This window comes from Macrobrachium nipponense, chromosome 17, assembly GCF_015104395.2.
Source record: "Macrobrachium nipponense isolate FS-2020 chromosome 17, ASM1510439v2, whole genome shotgun sequence".
Taxonomy (NCBI): domain Eukaryota; kingdom Metazoa; phylum Arthropoda; class Malacostraca; order Decapoda; family Palaemonidae; genus Macrobrachium; species Macrobrachium nipponense.
This window is the reverse complement of record NC_087210.1, coordinates 71,097,538-71,117,358: the sequence shown is the minus strand read 5'-3', so window position 1 is coordinate 71,117,358 and position 19,821 is coordinate 71,097,538. Positions and strand designations below refer to the sequence as shown.

The 19,821-nt window shown below is 42.2% G+C and overlaps 1 protein-coding gene across 5 annotated transcripts in view; it reads left to right on the top strand.

Annotated features, from left to right (window-relative positions):
* LOC135196313 (exocyst complex component 6B-like) overlaps positions 1–6,559 on the top strand; it is a 91,675-nt gene extending 85,116 nt beyond the window's left edge. For all 5 annotated transcript variants that reach the window (XM_064223058.1, XM_064223059.1, XM_064223060.1 and 2 more), the window contains exons 14-15: positions 5,738–5,924; positions 6,053–6,559. In XM_064223058.1, the coding sequence (XP_064079128.1) occupies positions 5,738–5,924; positions 6,053–6,173 (308 nt within the window). In that variant the 3' untranslated portion in view covers positions 6,174–6,559. The remainder of the gene's footprint in view (positions 1–5,737; positions 5,925–6,052) is intronic.
* Positions 6,560–19,821: the final 13,262 nt, after the last annotated feature.

Below are 19,821 nucleotides of genomic sequence, written 5' to 3'. Positions count from 1 at the left end.
CGAAGAGAGTAGGGGAACTTCATGGTCTTTCCTTCAATGTTAAACATTCCAGGGGATGGCAATCTGTGACGCTTGATTTCGTCCCAAACTTCGTAGCTAAGACTCAGAATCCGTCGATCCCTGACGACAGGTTCGAGTCTTTCACGATCCCCTCCCTAATGGATTTCACAGACAACGATACGGATGAGATGCTGCTTTGTCCTGTGAGGGCGCTACGGCGCTATCTGAAGAAAACTCGACACCTCAGGCCTGAGTGTCGACTCTCTTCGTTAGCACTGGGGTTACCAAGAAAGAAGTATCCAAGAACACACTTTCTTTCTGGCTGCGTGAGGTGATCAGGAGAGCGTACGAGGCTGATGGTAGTGACGACATCCGTACGCTCCGACCGAGAGCCCACGAAGTCAGAGGTATTGGACCCTCTTTGGCGTTCCGTAAGAACTTCTCCGTGGCGCAGGTCCTGAAGGCTGGTGTCTGGGCCAACCAGACTACCTTCACGTCCTTCTACCTTCGGGATATTGCCCACAAGTCCTTGGATACTTTTTCCTTGGGACCTGTGGTGGCTGCTCAACACGTTGTGTAAGCTTACCCAGCACCCGAGCAGGCAGAACAGCATCGATTCCTGGTGTGACTGTAGGAATGAATGTGTGAATGAGAGTGCGACTGGCTTCTCTTCTCCATCTTTCTCTCTCTCTACCTGTGGGCAGAGGGGCACAGTCGTCACCATGCTGGGAAGGAATTTCGATGCAGGTAAGCTACTCGACCGAGCCCCAATCTATCCCTTTAGTTAGGGATAGAAGCAAATATCCTCCACTCCCTCCAACAAGGGGGAGGGAGTGGATGCCTACTTGAGACAAACCCATAACTTTATGTTGGCTCTTGTAAAGGAGCAAGTTCTTGCTTGCTGGTACAACGAGATACGCTTGCCTCTCTCTTAGTACTTGGCTCAGAGGTCTGACCATTGATCCTGCGGTGCACACCCCGATCAATCGGACAGAGGTTTGGATCCCTCCCTTGCTCTTACGACCAGGGAGGCATTCCAAGGTTGGACGAACACCAGTCTGTTCACCAAAAAGACTCAGATTCCTCCCACCAATAAGTGAGTCTTCCTATTGTTAAAGGACCGAGGGTTTGTATTACGTATCGGAACAAATGACAATTTGTCGAAAATAGCATTTTTCCTAACTATACAAACCTGAGGTCCTTTACATATAGTCCCACCTCATACCACCCCTCACTCTGCAACTTTTTGCATGGGCCTAAAGCAAAAGTGATCACGATCGGACAAGCAGTTAACTACCGTTCTCCCCTTGTTCGAAGCTTACGACCGTCCCAGCTGCCGCTAGTTACCTTCCTATTGTTAAAGGACCTCAGGTTTGTATAGTTAGGAAAAATGCAATTTTCGACAAATTGTAATTTTTTGTTTGTTTGTGTATTATAGTTAATGATTAATTAATAATTATTTGAAATGAGTACATACTGATTATTTATACATTTTATTGGCATATTCTAAGCTTTTAGCTCTTAGGTTTAGATGTCAGAAACATAGACTAGGCTACAGTAGCAACCGCTAACATAGGCTAGGCTTATTGCTAAGGGACATATGCCAAAGTCCTAATATATGCAGTAAAAATGGGGTTGAACATTATATGCAGTTGAATATTACTCAAGTATGTACAGTATTTTGCCTTTTTGGAGTCATATTTCTTCCGTCGTAACCCTAGAACATGTGTTTTAGGCCTGGAAATATAATTTACTGGGGTGTTTTTGGAGGGCTTGGAGCGGATTAGCCATTTTACATGTAAAATGTGTTCCAAGATGCAAAAAACTCTTGATACGAAGGCCGTCTCGGAACGGATTAATTTCGTATCTCGAGGTACCACTGTACTTTAACTCTCTCACTTCCCTTTGCAGAGAATTAAAGTGTAAGGGCAGAAAGTAGTGGGAGAGAATGGTGCTTATGGAAGACGCTGCTATCGTCGAATGAGAATGGGTCCCAGTAATTGCTTCAGGAGTATAATTGTGGTTGGTACTCACTCCAGCAATACAATTTAGAGATTTTTCTGAAATATTTTTCTCATGTGTACTGTACAAGGAGGACACGCATCTAAATAGATGGAAAGATTGTGAACACTTCTCTCTTTCAGCACCCAGGAACGCTCACTACAGCCTGACGCCATCTCATGCTACAAATGCTTGATGGCACCAGCTTGCGCTCAGAGCAGGAAGGTGCCAAAAGCACCTGTAAGCACTCTCTTCAAGTGAGGATTATACAAGAAAAGCATTTTTTTGCCTCCTACTACTAGCCCTATAATTTCATCCACTTGCTTCCATGCCTGGCTCCCTCGCTTCCTTCCCATGCTATTGCCAGTCTTGTGTCAGTGTTAAGAGAAGTAAACTTTCCAAGTGAGTGTTGTGTAGTGGAGGAGATGATTACCTCGGGTAATTGCCCCTCTTTTGAATCTGGTACACTCCCCTGAATCTGGGAGAAGCCATACCGGAGGCCCAAGGATAGTTGGTGGGATTTGCCCACAGGTAGTCGGCCCCTCAGGCGCACCGTTTGCAAAGTTCCAGGGCACTACAGACAGCCATTGGAAAGGCTTCTTTTCAGAAGTAACTTGTTTTTCTTCAGGTGCTGAGGCATCAGTCCTGGAAATAGATCAGTGGCAATTCGGTGATGAGTCAGTGCCATTGAAAAGGCCAGCAATGGATGTTTCTCTCTCTCCTCAGGTGCCTTGTAAGTAGAACAATGATCCTCTGCCAGCTTGCGATGAGCCTTCATGCAATCACTGGGACAGCCCAGAACATTTCTCACCAGTGCGTGGGAGAAAAGCGTTTGGTGCTTGAGCCGACACGTTCTTCCACTCATAGGTGCTTCCACTCTAGTATGTTGCCTGGAGCGACAGTTTTGAGCGCACATTGGCGCCTAAGCACCCATCGGCACTCAAGCACCCAACAGTGAAAAAACGTGATACATCCACTGAACGTGCTCTGGTGCCAGAGCACCCAGGAGCTTCCTACTTTATGGAAGAAGTAGTGTGTTCATTAGCGCCTTTTGTATTCAAATTCTCCGGCTTTATGACGACCGACTTCGACTTGGGATCCATCTTTGGCGCCTATCTAGCAGTGCTTAGACGACATTTCTGGGGTCTTAAGAAAACCTCTCCTGCAGTTAAGCTTACTAGGGACTTGTCTTTATCTATGGTGTCTTTGTAGGAAGACGAAGAGAGTAAGGAATCAGAGGAGGACTCTTCAAATGTTTATGGTTCTTTACTGGTACTATTTTTTCCTACTTTTTTCTCACTGGTGATTACAGTCCCCAGTGCCCACGTCTATGATGAGCAACCAACCTCCAACCCCTCTAGGTTGTTGCCTAAGGTGGAGTTGTCTACATCGGCAAAGAAAGCACTTAGTGAGGTAGATTCTTGGTTCTCAGTCCAGAGGGAGGAAGGAAAGTCTTGCTTTTGTGTTACTCCAGCTAGATTTTCCCTCAGAAGATACTCCTGTTATGCCGCTGAAGAAACTTCTTCCCCATGAGCAGCTGCCTCCTCCCAGGGTGACTTCTTGTCACTCATTAGCTCATTGAAAAGATTGGTTTTTCAACCACTAAAGTGATGTTTTTTCTTGGCTGAGATCGACCATTTGTTTTGTAACCTATTCAAGGTGTTTGAAGTGATTAGTTTTTTAGACTGGTCTTTGGTCGCAGTGACGCGCAAATCCAAGAATGCCAGTTCTTATATGTAGACTTTGCATCAGACATTTTTGGAGTGCTCTCCTGTGTTGATAAAGGATTTTTTCCCTCATCTACCATGGGATCTTTAGTGATAAAGAGGTCACATTCAAGTTCTAGATCCATCCTTTCACTCTCTGGAATGAACGGACATCATTGGGTCTGAAGAATAGAATAACGCTGGATTGAGATTACCATATGATCAGTGAGAACGTTTGCCTTTTTATTATGTGAAAGCTAAGGACATCAGACCAGGCTCCTCTTTAGCTTTCAGGCACAATTGAGCTCCTAGCTTTCCTGGCAGCCAACTCTTCTGGAGCCAGCTAAAAGTCTGACTCCCAGTGATAGGGCTTTACATTGCCTTGAACTTCTGAGTCTTCTGGTACCCAGTTTGGTGGCGACAGCTACAATCTGACCAGCTACTGTCTGACACCAGCTATAGAACCACGAGCTTCGAGCTTGTTTGAAGCCCAGCTCACCTAGCCCCTTCTCGTTTGGCACTGGTTACACGAGCACCCACCAGTCACAAGCTCATAGCTCGTCTGGCGTACAGTGCTTCTGACACCAGTTACAGCTGGACACTAGATTTTCTCTGAGCGTCCAAAGTGCTCTCCAGTTTTGTGTGAAAATCGAGAGGTGTCTGTTCATTTGGAGTTTCAAAGGACCAACCTTAACATACAGCGATATGACAAGATCCATTTCATCCACTATCCAGAACATATTGCATTTATGGACTTTAAACCTTGAGGCATACTCAGAATTAGGAGAGCATTTGTCTTCCAAGTAAAGCTAAGGACGTTACGCCTCGTACATCCATTCTCCCTTCAAACTACTGGGAATGTAATCATTCTTCATTCCTTAATAATAATTTTATGGAAGTTGAAAGTGCTCATACCATTTCTTGTGACTGGCATGGCATAGTGGAAGGAAACAGGATTTTTTTCTTATTATCTCTTCTTCTTATAATAAGGTGTTGAGTTTTGCAGAGCCAGGGGGTGTAATGCACCTGAAGCACTCGCCACTTTCAGTGGATGGGTTGTGGTTTTATCTCAGTGTAGGTGATGATGTTGTATGGTTGTTTTTTAATTTGGTGCTGCACCCAGGGCAAGGGTGGACACCTATCATGCTTTACCAGCATTTGGACATAAAACCTTTGCTGTAAAGCTCCCACTTATGTAGCATGTGACTCTTGGCTATACTACCACACCACTGCAGGTTAAGATGAGTACCAACTACAGACAGTATCCCAGTAGCTCTCTTAACTGATACGGAAACAATAAGCATTGTATTCAATGCTGGCAACTTTTCTACTTAGATTTATTAAATATCTTAATATTTTGTAGTATACTGTAGTATGTCCATTTCTCCCACCTCCTGTCAATGTGGGAATCAACTGTGTAATTACTTGGTAAGTAACATGTACAAAAATGACATTAATATTATAAAATAACTTTTTGTATATACTTAACAAGTAATTGCAGAATCGGAGTCCACCCTCCTCCCTGTTGATGGGCATATGGCATGAATAAACTGAGCTTTCTACTTATAATCATTCCTATTCTCCTGCAAGTAGTTGGAACTGGTCACCTACACAATTGTTTGAAATTTTGAATTTAATCTGCCATATTCAGTGGAACTTATATCTATGTAATTACTTGGTAAGTATGTACAAAAGGTTATTTTCTTATGCATGTCATTTATCTGCAACTGATTTTTCAGAAAAAAATAATTTTCTTCAGCTGATTTTAGAAATAGCCCCATTCTAAACTTCTTTTTGAGTATATTCAGCAAACTTTTTGGCTGCAGTTTGATTATTAATGACAGTGATATTACCATTATAAATCTCATAGTTTACTAACAAAAGCGTTAGGGACCAAGAGAAAAGTTGAGTTTCTTAGAATGTGTTCTGAACGTGTTGGCTGTTTCTGGACACTTGTACAGATTGGGAATGTTAGTCAATTTTTATTTGTTGCATAAGAACTGTGTCTGCAAAATCTTCTTGCTTTGCAGAGTTTGCAGCAACTGAACCAGTGGAGGGTTTTGAAGAAGGTGCTCTACTAATGTGCTTTTCTGATCTGAGGCAGCTACTTGACTTGTTCATGACAGAGGACTGGTCCACTTACTTCCATGATTATGGTTCTGAAAATGCCAAATATCTTCGTGTTAACCCCCATAATGCCATAATCATTGTTGAAAAGTAAGTTCTGTATATTGTCTTTAAACTGTATTACATCTTCTCTACCCAATTGAAGTTAAGTGACCTTAATATCAAGACCTTTTTGATATAAGCAGAATTTTTGTAGGTATTTCTATATTTTGTTCTAGATTACGTGAAGGTGAAAAACGTGGGATGTTTTCAATACTTAAGAGGAGCGACAAGAAGAAGCTTCTGGAAACGGTGCTCAAGCAACTAAAACAGCTGACACAACAGCAACACTCAACTTAGAATATGGCTGAGATTATTAATTTTATTAATCTTTGTCTCAAATGATGTCTACTTAAACAAATTTTCTTGATGTGATTGCCCTTCAAGATGTTATACTCTCTTCTGTATTTGAAGAAAATAAATTTATTTCTCTTAATTTACCCGTTGAGACAAAGGTAAGCTTGTCAGTAAATAAAGAGTTTGGTATTATTTATAATTGAATCCAAAGGTTATGTTTTACAAATTATAAGATTCTATCAATGCATTACAATGTTCCATAGAGGTTGAAAGCTGGTGGACAGTTAGTTCCATTGGCAAATTTATATTTTTTTTTTAGGCCATCTATCAGCTATAGTATATGTGACATTAAATAATATATATATATATGTATATACATACAAAAGTTATCGAGTTGTTTTTAATTCATACCATCCTTTATTAGATTAATGATTATTGAGTAGGTAGAGTATGAAAAAATTGTTTATTCCCAAATATGATTTTTTATTTTAAAGATGATCTCAAGTATTGTCCTTGTCTTTCAATCCAGTATGTATGGGTGCCATATGGTGTTAGGCTTGAGTAGCTCACAGATGAATTACACTGATGTGTCATGTTTGTGCATATACATCTGAATGACATAAGGTAGGTATATATATTTTCATATGGGGTAATCTTTGATTTCCGGATTAACTTCCACACATTTCTATGGGAAATTTATTAGGTTGTTTATTTTTATTTTGTAGTCTTCCAAAATGTTTTTATTTTATCAAAGAATTTTTCTCTTTATGTATGTAATTTGAAACGCAGGTTTGTTCCTTTGTAGAGAGTGTCTTAAGGCATTGCTTAATTGTAATTTGAAATTGTTCATACACGGAACAAACCTGGGGTCTAAACATTAGGATAAATCTTCCAATGCCAGCTGGAAACTGATAAAAAATTTAATATGCAAGGAACTTGTGGCATTTATCCTCTGTCACGAGTTAGTTGGAATAGCCACTGACCCAAGTTGGGCCTTGTGACGTCTCAGTTTTCTTCTTACCTCCTTTGAGTGAGGACGTCTTGTTCTCTCTCTCCTCTCTAAGACTAATTCTTTGTTTGCCTGTGTTTCTGTATTGTGTGAGGGTTTTGTGAGCTTATGGTGAGTTGAGTTATCGTGTATTCTTAGGACAGCTCAACTATTAGAGCCAAGAATGTTTTTTTTTTTTTTTTTTTGGGGGGGGGGGGTGGGGGGGGGGGGGGTCAAAGATAGTTTGGCAAGTGAAGCAGTCCTAATCAGCTTGGTTTTTTTTTTTTTTTTTTTTTGAGCTATTTTATGTGTTTTTTGAAGCCACGTGAGCAAGATATTTAAGCAAAAATTATATACTCTCACTACTGTTTGTTTATTTCATCATCACTGGTAGCTAGTAGACAGACAAAGATTAAGAAATGTTTATTGGCAAGAAATGTAATATTTTCGTGATTGCACATTTAAAAAGAAAACATGCTGTTACTTATTAGGGCTTGGGCGGATGAGGGGGGGGGTCCAAGTTGAGGCTGGGGGGAGCAACTTGAGTCTGGGGGGCAGTTACCCCCCCACAAATGATGCCCCTATGTGTATCTTCTGTGTTTTCATCTTCCTCTTCATCATCATCTGTTTCCCTTGTGTGGCCTCTGGTCAAGCATTGGAGGATCAAGGACTTTGTGTTTGATCTTAGTTTCAAGAAAAGAAGGACTATTTCTTCTTCGAGCTGGGACATTTACATCCCAGTCAAGAGACGTGTTCTGGAGTCGCCAGTGGCTCCAAAGTTATCATCTGCTCATTGACATGGTTTGCCCATGTTTGTCCTCAGAAGGTGATGGACGTAGTGCATAGTCCATGGTTCTGGATCTTGACTTGACTGCTGTGGAGGATTTAGGGATGTCTACAAATTGCATACTGACATATGTGGATGGTAGCGTTTGTACAACAACCTCTGATACACAAAGGCCTCTCGCTAACAGGAAATGCGAGGTAGTTCCTGTATTGCCTGTTCGGCCTATTGAAGTTCAGAAGAAGGATGTCAATCCTCCAATCAAGAGATCCCGGGTTACAGATTCTTCTGATAACGACCAAGCAGTGGCAAACATCCATGCTGTTTCTAGGCCTACAGGGGATGGTATCAGTAGTCGACCGTCAATCCAGGTCACATTCACCTAGTAATGTTTGCGCTTCCCCTTCAGTGAATCACAACCAAAGGAGCTGGGGTAAGCATGGTTGTGATTTGTCTCTGGAACAGTCTGACTTGAGCAGAAGCCAATGTTCACATTCAGGATCAGGGAGCAGGGACCACGGCCAACGTTTATCTTACCTGGCCTGTGGATGTGACATGATCAGGCTGTGGGAAGATTCTTGTCCGTCGTGTGAGCGAGGTTCTTCGTTTTCCAGAGCTAGTCTGTGAGGTCTTCCTGTGCCCTCCACTTCAGCCTGTCACCCACTTGAGGTGGAGGTTTTGGATAACCAGGATTTCCTTTTCTCTTATGCAGAGGTTATAGATCTGATTTGTCAGTTCAATAATCTCTAAGAGAACTGAAACTCTTTCCACGATCACTCCTACAGGTACTGAAGTGCGCTAGGACCTAAGAAGGGTGTTAAGACTTACTTTGAGTTGCCATGTTCCATTCATACGGATTTGGTTCTTCGGCATGTGAATTCATTAATTGCTGGCTGGGATAGCTTGTTAAGGTCGATCAGGTCTTTCAAGTTTCTCCCAGCTTTTTCCAGCCCCTCTTCTTTGTCATAGGAGATACTTTACAACACCTGTTGTTCCACTAAAGTGTTGGCAGATTAATCCAGATGTCGTGCTATTAAGACCTGACTTAACTTTGAATCAGTTTAGAACAGTGTCCCCCTCTAACATGTCAAGTAGCAGCTGCTTTAGAGATGACAGCATCTTTTATCTTCCAGACAGCATCTTGGTAGGATTTATGGCCTACAGCTGTGGCCAAAATACTTACTCTGCTTCAAAAATGAGTTTGGTGTATGAGACTGCTTTCATCAGATTGCTCCAATCTGGGTCTAAGTCTATCTCATACACAACAAATCTGAGTGTGAATGTATAGACAGACATTCTTTTGATGAGAAGGGATGCAGCCCTAGCCAAGGTGGCCTGGTCAGTACTAGATGTAAATTCCTTTAGTTTGTATGCGGAACAAACCTTCGGTCTTAACAATAGGATATTTCCAAGTGCTAGCTGGTAACCGGTTGAGAACAGTCAAAGATTGTAAGCAAGGATTCTGTGAGATCTGGCAACTCCTGCACTTACGAGGTGATAGCTGGTCAGAGACCACACACCGCCTATTGTGTCTGAAGTTCTACAAGATAGTACTCTTGTTCCACTTATTTTTGTGTAAACAAGTGATATGGTTGTTGGCTTGGAAATCAAGGTGGTTCAGTATGCTGAAGATCCGTAGTCTCAACTGGGACAAGGAGTGGATTAGTGAATAGTGTACATAGTTGGTGGGGAATGAGGCTGAACTCCAATAAAACGAACATACTGTTGATTAGCAGGTCTTGTACAGATATTCCACACCATCCTATCCCCCTCCAAATCAATGAGACTGTGCTGAATGAGTCTGAAACTTGACCTATTCTAGGTGTAACTTTTAACTTGCATCTTACCTCTGAGAAACATATAATGAGAGATTCAGCAAATGCCGCATGAAAATCAGTGTAATTATATTCCCTGTAAATTTGATCCTTAGAGTTTTCCTTACACCTTTCCCTAGAATTTAATTAATCTTGGACCTTAGCCGACATTTTCTATTTACAAATTGAGCTTGAAAGGGGTATTTAGTGTAGTCAGATCAAATTGTTATCCCTTGTGTTTTCCCACTTGAGTCCCAGATTTGTAAAATTATGAATATTACAAAAGTAAGCAGGGACAGTCAGAATGCTGGAAGTTACAACCATCAGAAGAAACTTAAAATAAGTACATGAAAGTAGACACAGGTGTTAGGAAGACAAATTTAATAAACAGAAATAGGACTATGTTTTGAGCGTTAGTAATAAAAAATATTTCCACATGAACAGAAGGAAATACAATAAAGAGTGTATGCTAAGGCCTTTAAAAAGTGAAGATATCAATATTCATAGCAATTCTGGTATTGGAGATTTGTTAACTGAATACTTTTCTCTTGTTTGCACCAAGGAACACACTCAAGAAATCATTAACGTCCCAGTATGATCCTGGGAAATGAGCTGCACGTAGTATTATGAAAAGTAAAAATAATAAAGTAAAAATGAAAAAGTTGAGCTAAATTTGCACAGGTCCAAATGGATTCTGCCTGAGAGTGATCAAAGAAGTGGGAGAGTAAATTGTCTCTCAATTTTGTGGTACTATTTATAAAGCATCCTCGGAGCAAAGAGATCAATCAATGGTTGGAAACTAATAAATACTGCACTAAATAGCATTAAAGAGGGATGATTCAAGAGATGAACCAGGGAACTGCAGGGATATCTTTGTGGCTTCAATTCCTGGGAAAATACTGGAATCTATCATAACGAATGCTAATGAGGTTTAGAATTAATTTATCTAATAGGCAGCCAGCATGTTCTTTTTATTGGATGAACTCGTGCTTAAGCAGCCTTATAGACTTTTTCTATGATATATGCTGTTACATACAATTAAGTAGAGTAACAGATATGATACAAGTATTATATTTGGATATCCTAAAGGCATTTGACAGTACTCCACAAATAGAGTTTAATGGCATAAGTAAGCAGATTGGGTATCATAAATGAAGTAGGGGATTAGATAGAAGACTGGGTAAGTGGCAGAAAACAAAAGAATTGTAATCGGAGAAACATCTTGTTTGCAAAATGTCACAAGTGGTGTGCCTTAGGGTTTGGTGCTTGATCCTTTGCTCTTCATTATCTACAGAAATGATGTGGACATGGAGTCGACTAGCAAAGTAAGCACATTTATTGATAAAACACAGGTGGGATAACATAAAAACACTCAAACATTTCCAAGATGACCTGGAGAAAATAAGTGAATTTTCAGTAAAGTGGCATATGCCACTCAGCTTAGATAGATGCAAAGTTATGCTCATAGATTATAATGATGATGGAAGGTTGCTCATGTGAGTCAAGTACAGGAGTGAAAAGCTAAGGTGTGTAGGTCAATAGAGAGTGGATTATTTATGTTGCCCTTAACCTTGGATTCTCTTTCTCTTGGCTCCTTTTGCAGGCGGGCACATTGGTACTAATAATGAAGTAAGGAGTGTTCTGGTTGAGTCTCTTGTTGTGAATGAAAGGAAAAAAGATGTCATCACTAATTGATATACATACTGTCCTTAATTGCATTAGTATTGTTTTTTGGGCATTTTTTGGCCCTAGTGTCATATTTTGTCAGCTGTGCCTGCTCCTGCTTGTTTTTCCAGTACATATTCCTTTAATAAAATGTGAAGGTAATACTGCATCTTTAGAAGACAAAAAACAAACATATATGTGAATTTTGTTGTTGTCAGTCACTAGTAAAGCGAAATAGATTAACATTCCTGAGAAAGAAATTCTCTCTCTCTCTCTCTCTCTCTCTCTCTCTCTCTCTCTCTCTCTCTCTCTCTCTCTCTCTCGCCCGTGTCAGCCTTGTTGGCTGAATATAGTCTTAGTGGAAGGGTTAGAGGTTACATACTTACATTTTATGTTAAATTAATAATTTTCAGTACTAATTTTCAACTAATATATCAAGTTTAATGAGATTAAATAATAACATTAAATAACAATGGAATTTTTTTCTCTTTTACATAAGATTATTTGTTTTGTATGATAGATAAATGATTCATCTAATGGCTAATTTTCAAATAATAAGATTAATAAAAGAACTAGGAATTCCCATTCTTTTTATCCACTTCAAGAAAGGGTGGGGAAGTAAATAACAATTTTGTATGTTGGCTGGAGGGGAAGAAGTGTTACCCATAGATGCTAATTATTTCATTCTATTGATATGTAACGATTCTCTCTCTCTCTCTCTCTCTCTCTCTCTCTCTCTCTCTCTCTCTCTCTCTCTCTGTAATATTGGCTGTAAGTATATATATATTTTAATGATAAAATGTTTAAGATGGCTTTGAAATTATATTAATATCATTTCAAAGATGATTACAGTGATTGAAGTTAGTTAACCCCCGTGTTCTCTCAAGGACTCACCTATTCGCGAATTTTTCCAACGATAAATATTCACTAATTAGTTAATTAGTGTATTTTGATGTGATTTTCTTGACCAAATACATTTTATGATATAAAAATGATTTACTAATTTTCAAATATTGATATTGATAAATACTGTATTAGTAAGTTTAATAAGATGAAATATCAAATAATAAAAATAATAATTCTCTCTCTCTCTCTCTCTTTTACGGAGATGTGTTTTTTGTATGATAAATAAATGATTCACTAAGCTTCAAATATTGATATTAATGTAAATAGCAATAATATCAATTCATTAAAGAAAATACTATGTATAGTGAACTAGTAAGATTTTAGTTTAGAAATTAAAAAATGTTAAGAATGGACGAAAATCCATTGTAGCCCACATCTTTCTTTTTAGATCAAGGTACTAAGCCGAGGTCCAGAGCAGTCAATTATGTCAAGCAATATGACAGGAGGGGGAGCATGTTGCCTGTTGCTGACTATGTTCATGTGATTTTCTCTCTCTCTCTCTCTCTCTCTCTCTCTCTCTCTCTCTCTCTCTCTCTCTCTCTGCTATTGGCTATACGTATATGTTTTTAATGGTAAAATGTTTATAATGACTGAAATTATATTGATATAATCTGAAAAATTAATGCACTGATAGGATAGCAATTTAAGGTATATTTGAAGCAGAATGTTAAGGTATACATTTGGCATTTGAACTTTCAAGATAGACATTTATATAAATAAGTGTTTTTAGGGTGCGTTCTAAGTATTTGGGGTTGTAACTATCCGTGGTGGTCTGGTACCATCCCCCATGAACACTGGGTGCACTGTATATTTGATGTAGGATGATACTTCAAGTATAGATGTGGTATTTGAGTTTTCAAGATAGGCAGTTATAAGCATTTTTAGAGGTGGTGTTAATGATCTGCGGATTCTAACTATTCCCCGCAGGACTGATATGCATTCCCTGCAAATACAGGGTTTACTGTATATTATATATATACAGTGGACCCCCCGTATTCGCGTTCTCTGGATTCACGGACTCACACATTCACGGATTTCTCTCGGGAACGTTTCCCCGCATTATTCGTGGAAAATTCGCACATTCGCGGTATTTTTCTACGAGAAATATCCACAAATTCCTGGTTTTTGTGATCAATTTCATCATAAAATGCACTTTTTGTGATAAAACCATTAAAAAAACCAAGTATGAAAATTTTTAGTGGTTTTTCTTAAGTTTTAACTAACAAAATAGGCTGTTTTTAGCGCTTTTATAGGGGTTCCAAACATTCGCAGATTCTAACTATTCACGGGGGGGGTCTGATACGCATCCCCTGCGAATACGGGGGGAACACTGTATATATGTGTATATATATATTTTTACGTATGAGCCCGGCCTTGAGAGAGGCTCGATACGTAAACAGAAATAATTGAGGGAGGACAAGATGAGATTACTTGAACTTACCATAAAACTGATTATTAGTGAATATTTACTCTAGAGCAACAGGTCGCCAGAAACTCGGCTAAATACTTTACAGCTATTTATTTACAAAAGGCTCGTACTGGCCTGGAGAAAAGTAAATGCAGCGTCCACACGTTTGGACTTATAATCTCTCACAAATGGATAATAGCTGGCTCAAAATGGAATTCATACAAGCTGGTTTCATAAACTTGGGTAATGCAACACTTGCGGGCAGAGAGACTTGGCACGTGACTCAGGGAATCTGGAAAAAGAATCCCAGATTAAACAAGATAAAAGAAAAAGGATTTATTGCCCAATTTCAATTGTTTAGTTCTCTAACACTGGGGAGAAGGAACTTTAATGTTTCACTGAGGTATGCAATGACTTCATTTGGCTGGGACGATCACACAAGGGAAACATGCGGCCATGAGGCAGTGAGAGGGAACAAAGGGATGAGTTCTTTTTGGTTTGGAAATTGAATTGGGAAAATGAGGATCAAATAGATAATAGGATGTAAGGGACTGGCAATATGCTGTTTCACAAGACGTACCTGGATGTCGTGTTCAGTGGATCTTTGTAGAAAAATGTGGCCTGGCTTTGTCTTAGGACTGGGTCTATTGGCGCGCCACTACCACCATGGATAGGCCTAAATGGAAGGCAGGTGGTCGGACATCCGTCCGAGGTCAACGTCTGGAGACGACTAGGGCAGATCGCAGGTGTTGTTCCTGGGTGTTGGGGTCGACTTAACCCCCCCACGAGCAGGGCAAATCCTGGAAACAGAACATACAGCCAGCAGAGGGTTCACAGGAAAAAGAGCTTAAGATATAGGTCAAAGAAGTACCAGCCTGCCTACATCCTTCCCTTCGAGATACGTCCCTAAAGTTGACAAAAGACTATATTCCCCCAACTTAGGAACTCCCTACCTCTGGCTGGCGGGTTTTTGGTTTCCCGCGTTTACTAACAATCAGCTGATATTTGGAGGAAATGGCTGCCGTTTGCCAAATCAAACTAATTAATTAATTGCTGGGTAGACGAAGCGATCTATAAACGTCACAGCTCCCACTGTTAAGAAGGCATTCACTCCCTTTCGGGCGTGAAGGACTTGGCTTAAATAAGTTGATCGTCTCGACTACCCAGTTCTCCTACTCTAACTTGAAGTTTTTAGAGCAGCGATACAGCTAACTACAGTGGCCTACCTAACTTATAGGTGGAGATGCTAAGTGTACTAACTTAATGGAGTAATGTAGTCTAGCCTATGTAATAACTAACCTAATGCCCTGGTAATATATCATTAGCCTAACCTACTCAATACAGTTAAATGGAGACGCAATCATTCCAGAGTGTGGTACGCACAGCAGCAGTTCAGCGACGGAATTGTTAAAATTTAAGAGGTGAGGTAATGATGCGTGAGGATGATGAGTGGTTAGTGCATTACCAGGATGGAAATGTAATGAGGTAATTATATTTAAGTGAGGGTTAGTATCACCATTTCTAGGGGTTAGAGGGTTAGTTTACTGGCAGAGATCAGGCTGGCTACCTTCTCTGGGTAGGTGCCAGGATCACTCTGCAAATGAATGTGACACTGTACCTCGGGTACAGGTGTCAAGGAGAGCATGTGGCTCTTTGGTTAGTGTGTTAATGATTTGTTACGTCCCTTCTTCTTCTTCTTCTTATTCCTCCAGGACCTGGCTATACCAGTCCTAGGAGTAGACGGAGGCACCGACTCTGGGGTAAGGCCAGGAACGCTGTCAGGAACAGAGGCAGTGGTAGCCTGAGGGATTGCAGGAGAACACCCTACTTCGGTATCTGCAGCAACCGTCGTAGAGGTGGAACCTACTGCAGGGGAGGCCCTCACTTCAGCTGCTGCGACAGCCGTCGTAAGGGGAAAACTCCAGGCTGACTCCGTGTCGGGCAGTTCCTGGTTTTCCAGAGGAGGTATGAAGGTAAGGTTTGCTGGAGGTTGATCCTCGGGCGACAGAGGTGAGGCTGAAGAAGAATTATGGGCTGGAGATTGGCCATGGGCTGCGGTAAGCTCCATGCCTGTGGGAGGATCTCCTGTAGGAGGATCCTTGATTAGGTTAGGCGACAGCACTAGCTTGGGGCCATGCGCAGAGGTCAAGTTCTGTGGTGGCTCTACGTTCAGGCTGGACGGAGCTTGGCACTGCCCAGTGCTGCCAAGTGGCACTGGCAGAGAGTTGAGGTCGACTGGACCTATGACGGGTACCGGAGGTGCAATACCTCTCAGCGTGCCCTTGGAAATGGGAGACAGAGGCTCCTGTCTCTTGTGGGAGGCTAAGCCTTGTGGAAAATGGACAGTCCGCTGCTGGTAGTCGGCTAGGGCACCTAGGCCAATTAGTAGAGTGCCTTAGTACATTGCAGGTTTTGCAACGGAACTGTGAATGATCAATCTCCCTCCTTGGTAACGGGGGAGACTGTTGGTGGACGTACTTCCTGGAGGAAGTAGAATTTCGATGACTCCTTGCTTTGGAGTGATTTGACGTGGGGTTAGGACCCCTAGGCTTCTTGAAATGTGAGGGAGACTTCATGTCTTGCCCTAGGAGGAGGTCGTAACCTCCTGGAATGTAGCTTGCAACTGCTAGAGTACATACTTTGGAGAAACTAGGTCTGGTGACCCTCAATTGTACGGTCGGAAGGATCAGCTTGATATGGTTGATGCCTTCAATGGTGATCAGTTGACGTCTGTCAATATCAGCCCCTCGGGGGATTCGATCTTCCCGTATCAGGGAGATTTGAGCGGCAGAGTCGTCGTAGGCTCTGACGTGGCTTGGCGGATAATGGCTTTGGAGGGGTGCGACGGTATTAGGGCCCTTAGCTGGGGGTCCTAGTGAGGAAGGATTTGTAACTGCCATTGCAATGGCAGGAATATTATGGTTAGCGCACCCTCTGTAGTTGGCACACATGTGACCCTTGCGGCCACAGTCACGGCAGAACTCGTTCCAGAACCTCTTCCGTGGCACTGGATGGTAAGGCCGAGATGGCCCCACAGGTTGCGAATCTGTGGAGTCACCAAGGCTGGCAGTGTGCTCTGGCACAGGTGAAGAGTCCTCTCTGGCAGAGATTTGACGTGGGGAGGTTAAGGAAACCTCCGTTGAATCACCCTCGGAAACAAGTCCGGGGTCAACTGGTGGGCTTATCTCTTCCAAAAGGGAGGAGGTAGGCGGTAAAATGGTAAGAGGCTGAGATGGTGCGGAAGAAACGTCTGGCTCTGACACTGGGTCAGGGCCAGGTTCGCAAATAGACAGGATGTCGGGGACATCGGAGGCACTAGCCTCTGAACCTAAAATTGACTGATTATGAGGCATGCTGCAGGGATCCGGTGCATCTGGTAGTGGGAGCTGCATCCAGGGGAGATACAGCTTTAGTAGATCTCGGCCCAATATCACCTGATAAACATCATGGAATTGGTCAACTACGCCCAGGCGGCACAATGTGGTTTCCCTGGTCTCCTGGTCCAGAAAGGGCATTTCAACATTCAGAAGGACCGAAGGAACAGAATAGAGGTTACCTCAATCCATTCAAACTGAATTTCTTCGTCCGTCCGGATTTTGGCACCCCTAGGCAATGCCTTTCTTGAAATAAGGGAGACCTGGGCTTCGGTGTCGGCCATGACTTGTACCCACTGATAGGCCGTAGGAGACTGTTCTTCAGGCAGGGCTACATGGTAGCCTTGGAGAAGTTCACCCTGGAAGCTCTCATCCCAAGGTAGGGATCGACTTGGGCACTGGTTGGAATCCACAGCATGCCCACGCACACAACAAGTAGTGCAGAACCTCCGCAACCACCTCTTACCGGGAGTCCAGCTCATGGTCTGGGGCTTGGAAGCTGGCAGAGTGGCTGGAGCTAAGATACTCTCCTTACGGGCCTTCTCCCGCTTGATTTCGAGTTCCTTGAGAGCTAGCTCATGCTTTCTCTCTTCTTCACTTGCCTTCCTTTCTGCTTCTCTGGCTTTTCTATTGTTTTCTCTTTCTTCCCTTTCTTGTAGGCGTGCGGCATCCTGCTGCGCCTTTATCCACTGGTCAAGTGCTGGTCCAGTGTAACCGGCCTCCTTGCCCAGAGTTATGAGGGCTCCGAGCTTCTCTAGCTCTATGGCAAAGAAGTCACGGGAAGCAGGGGAAGACATTTCCCTTAGGCTGCAGTAGAGGCTCTGATAAAGTTTAAAATAATGGCCAGGAAGGGTAATGGATGGAATGGGAGTGCCTACTGGGTAAAGTGGCACTCACTTGGAAATGTGTTCTGCGACGTGGTAAAGAAAAAGGTCTGAAAAGACTGGGTGCTCTGTGGCACTTGGGAAGTGTCCCGTAAGTTGGTGGCACTTCTGGAATGGCACTTTCTGATGAGGTGAGACAATAAAATGGAGTGTGCGGTGTACATCACACTTAAGGGCGTTCCCAACTTGGGAGACGCTGGAATGGGCTACCTGTAGGTCCAATACAGGTGCACGGCACTTATGGAGGCGTTCCTTGGTGGAGTGATCCAAAATGGTGGATACTCTAATGAAATGGGCGTTCCGTGGGACAGACACGCAGGTATAGGGCTACCTGTACGGCCTGTACAGGTGCAGTGGCGCTTATGAGGAGGCGTTCCTTTTGGACAGCACTAGTAGTGCTGGTATTGCGGCACTTCGGGAGGCGTTCCCTTTGTTGAGTGTTCCGAAGGATCACTGACCCTTGTACACGGACACACTAATCAATTGGGCGTTTCGTAAGGACGGACACGCAGGTTGAATGGCTACCTGTACGGCCTGTACAGGTGCAATGGCACTTATGAGGAGGCGTTCCTTTTGGAGCACTGGTATCGTGCTGGTGTGTCCCGGACACTACATGCAGTATACTTAAATATACTGAAGTGAAATGGCACTGCTCATGGCAGAGTGTAATGGTGGAGGAGAGAAAGTAAAAGGTGGGAGTACTTCAGCAGCCAGTCGATGGACAGTGTCAAGAATTAGTGGCACTGTAAAATGGTAAGACCTGACGTGCCACTGGTGGGGCCGAGTCCTAGAGCTGGTGAGGAACTTCCTTGTCTGGAAGTAATGAATTTGCGTGGCACACTGTGTGAATTGTGCTTGCGGTATACGCAAGTCTTTTGTGATAAAAGAAAATTAAAAGACCACTCGGGCAACGACAGGTAACGGTAATTTTAGAAATGCTCAGTCCCTCGCTGAAGTACTCGGTAAATGAAATAAATGCTTGCAAACTGCAATGGACACAGGCGCGTACGTATCACGCTCAGTGTAAATGAAAGACACAAGAGACTAAAATAATGTTAGTTCTGCATGCTATAAGTAATGAACGTAGTACTCTTGGCTTCGTGAATAATGGGTTCTGGTACGCTCTCTCTCTCTCTCTCTCTCTCTCTCTCTCTCTCTCTCTCGTCCTATTCATCAAAAATCCTCTCTCTACCTCAGGAGGAGAATTCGATCATGATATCTCTCTCGCTCTCCTCTCTCTCTCTGAGAGGGTGAAAATGATATATGAATGAACTCCCTTGTATTTAATTGAACTAATAAGGTTAGTTTAATATGACGCAACTTGCGTTAAATGATTTACTTGCGTTAACGTGTAATGAAAGAATTGCTTTGGATAACGTTCTATGAAAATGATAACGCGCTCGCGGTGAACGATTTTTTCGTTAATGGTAGCGGCTTGCGCTTATGAAATGATTTGCGTTTCAATATGAATTTTACAAAGACGCGTTTTACATTAACAATTCTTGTAATTTACTCTTTGAAGATTTACGTTAACTTTACGTAAGGTTACTAGGTCCCTGTGACAAGTGAAATGACGGTAAGGATTTTAAAATGAAATGTTAGCAAACATTTGTAAAAGATGTTATGTTAAGTCCGAAGTGAAATGAAACTTTTGCTCAGCGAGCGAGTGAGCGATGCGACGCGAAACGCGGTGAGCGAGCAGGGCAGCGTGTCTTTAAACAGCTGATTCTCTGTAAACGCGAGGCGATTTACAACACTAAATTCTAATTTCTTATTCAAGGCGAATTACGTTAATTTCTCTGGCAGAACGATAGATACTAGTACCGAG